This window comes from Sinocyclocheilus anshuiensis, unplaced genomic scaffold (assembly GCF_001515605.1).
Source record: "Sinocyclocheilus anshuiensis isolate Anshui unplaced genomic scaffold, SAMN03320099.WGS_v1.1 scaffold280, whole genome shotgun sequence".
In the NCBI taxonomy this organism is placed as follows: Eukaryota; Metazoa; Chordata; class Actinopteri; order Cypriniformes; family Cyprinidae; genus Sinocyclocheilus; species Sinocyclocheilus anshuiensis.
Genome location: NW_015558575.1, coordinates 930,081 through 932,597, shown reverse-complemented (window position 1 = coordinate 932,597; position 2,517 = coordinate 930,081). Strand labels below are relative to the sequence as shown.

The following is a 2,517-nucleotide window of genomic DNA, read 5'->3' as shown; positions in this document are numbered from 1 at the left end:
GGACGCTGGAGCACACACAGGGAACACTATTTATACACACAGGAGGAGGGGATGACGAGACACACCTGGGAGCAATGAGACATCATGGGAAACACCTGGGACAAATTAAACATGGGAAAGGAAGACACATGAGGAAAACAACCACAAAACACGGAACAGAGTCTGACAATATTTCCTTAAAACGAACTAGAACCTAAAAATAAAAGTTAATTAAGTCCTCAGCTAACAGGAAACATTCTCAGTACTTTTTCGTCTTTAATAGCCTTATCAAAACATTATTTATTGTTTATGGATTTTTTTCGGAATCATTTTGTTTAGTCTAAAGTTTGTTTTTTTCAAACGACACTGCTTACTACTTTTGTTTCAGATGGTTCAGAGAACATTCAAAAGTAACATTCCCATAATGTCTGCAGAATGATAAAATTGAACATTCCTTTAATGTTTTTCTCTAACATTTACAACCAAGATTTTTTTTTTTTTTCAAACATTTAAAAAAAAAAATTTTTATTTTTTTTTTATGTTCTGCGATCATTCCAAAATATTTTTCATACCTTAATGGGAACATTAGCAAAATGTTCTTAGAACATATTTTTTGTTAACTGCATTGAAGGTAAATAGCTATTTGCTGATTAGAATATCAGAATGGTCCAATTTGATCTGTCATATCTCAATTTCTCTAAAATTCTGTGTTCCACTGCATGTCCAAAGGATTGAATGCATGTGGGTCTGTATTAGCACATTGTAAGCTTCTTTAACAAGGAGCTAGACATCTTTCCACAGTGTTTCTCATGAATGTAAGGCCATAACTGCCATCTGTTCTCTGAGTCGTGAAATGAACACTCCGTGTTCACTCTGTTTGTCAATGTCTTCTAAAGTGCTGCCCAATTCCAGCAACATGTTCCTGCTTTCTTTCTTAATCTGCCTGGTGAACCATACACAGACCTCTCTCTCCCTCTCTCTCTTTCTCTCTCAGGGCTCTAAGGCGTCTCGATGGGCCGACCCAGACCACTTTGCACAGCGTCAGTCCTGCATGAACTCTTTCACACGTTGGTTTGGCTTCATGCCTCTCCTGCACTCTCAGTTGCGTCTGGACCCCGTCCTCTTCAAAGACCAGGTCTCTATCCTACGCAAGAAATACAGAGACATTGAGAGGTTGTGAGGGGCGAATCCCTCCAACACTCCGCTGAACTCATCCGAATGTCTCCAAACAGACCTGCAGTGTTCAGTTCGCCTGGACTCAAATACAAAATGTTCCATCTACAGAAAAAAATAATTATAACAAAATATGCAAGACTGAATGATTTTATCTGCAGCTGATGGTTTCGTGGCAAGCATTTGCTCAGAATAGGACTGGCTCCTTGCGTGTTCGAATTTGTTGTTGTTGTCGGTGTTGTTGTCTGCGAGGGCCGTAGCTGCTGCACATGTATGAACAGGAGGCAAAAGAGGCGTGTGAATTGATGAAAACAGCTCAACGAGTCACCTATACCTGCAATGTGTCTTTGAATTTCAATTTTTTTGTTTTTAAGAAATTCTTTTTTTTTAAGAAGTTTAAAAAATAAAATCTATGAATGCAAAGTGGGTTTGCACCCTAAATAATCATTTTTGTATCATTTTGTTGTGTGTTTGTCCCTTAATACACCATTTTTTCCCTTCACAACAGATCATCCAATATGAATAATATTTGTACTTGATATTTTGAGAAAATCAGCAGTCAGTCTCTGTAATTCAGATTTAAAGGGGTCATATACACACACTGCCAACACACATTTCAGTTCAAACAACTTGTAAAAGTGCATGTAGCATCCTATGAACCCTTTAAAAACTAGCATAGAGCTGTTTAATAATTTGTGAGAAGGGTGTGAATTATTGGGGACTGGGGTGTTAATAAAGGTTTGAACCCCCTTAAAGTTAAAACTAAAAGTTGGGGGCAGGTCTTTTAAATACATAATATTTTTACATGTACGTTGACAACTGACAAGATGTGTTGTGTTGCACATCTGAGAGATGCAACCCACATTAGAAGCTAGCGGATCAGTTTGGACATTTTATGTGCATGTTTTTATGTTTGTGCTTTGTCATACATGCAAACCTTTTGTAAATTAAGTCGTAGACTGGATCCCCTTATATAGTGCACTATTTGAGGAGGAATTAAGCCTGTCCCAATACCCACACTTCTTTTCCCTTGACCACGTGGCCAAAGTGTTCAAATGGGCTTGATCTTTTGAGTACCCGATGGCACACACTTACAACAGAGTGCCATGAAATTGCAGATTTTTACAGAATTTTATTTTCACATTTATATTTCCAATACTCTACATTTTAAAAGAAGCTTCTAAAGGTTTGTTCAGTAGTCCCTATGTAACAGACAACACAATATATTTGCTATGCCTCAAATTCAGTGAAAAAGCAGTTGCAAGTGTTTTCCAATGCACACATACTCATCTCTATGGAAGCCCGTTTCCGCCACTTTATCTCACAATTCTGACTTTTTTTCTCATAATTGCGTGATACAGACTC

The 2,517-nt window shown here is 37.7% G+C and overlaps 1 protein-coding gene across 1 annotated transcript in view; it reads left to right on the top strand.

Annotated features, from left to right (window-relative positions):
- Positions 1 to 1,485, top strand: part of LOC107679666 (exostosin-1a-like) — a 33,868-nt gene extending 32,383 nt beyond the window's left edge. The window contains exon 7 of the mRNA XM_016475283.1: positions 974 to 1,485. Within this exon, the coding sequence (XP_016330769.1) occupies positions 974 to 1,159 (186 nt within the window). The 3' untranslated portion in view covers positions 1,160 to 1,485. The remainder of the gene's footprint in view (positions 1 to 973) is intronic.
- The last annotated feature ends 1,032 nt before the right edge of the window (positions 1,486 to 2,517 follow it).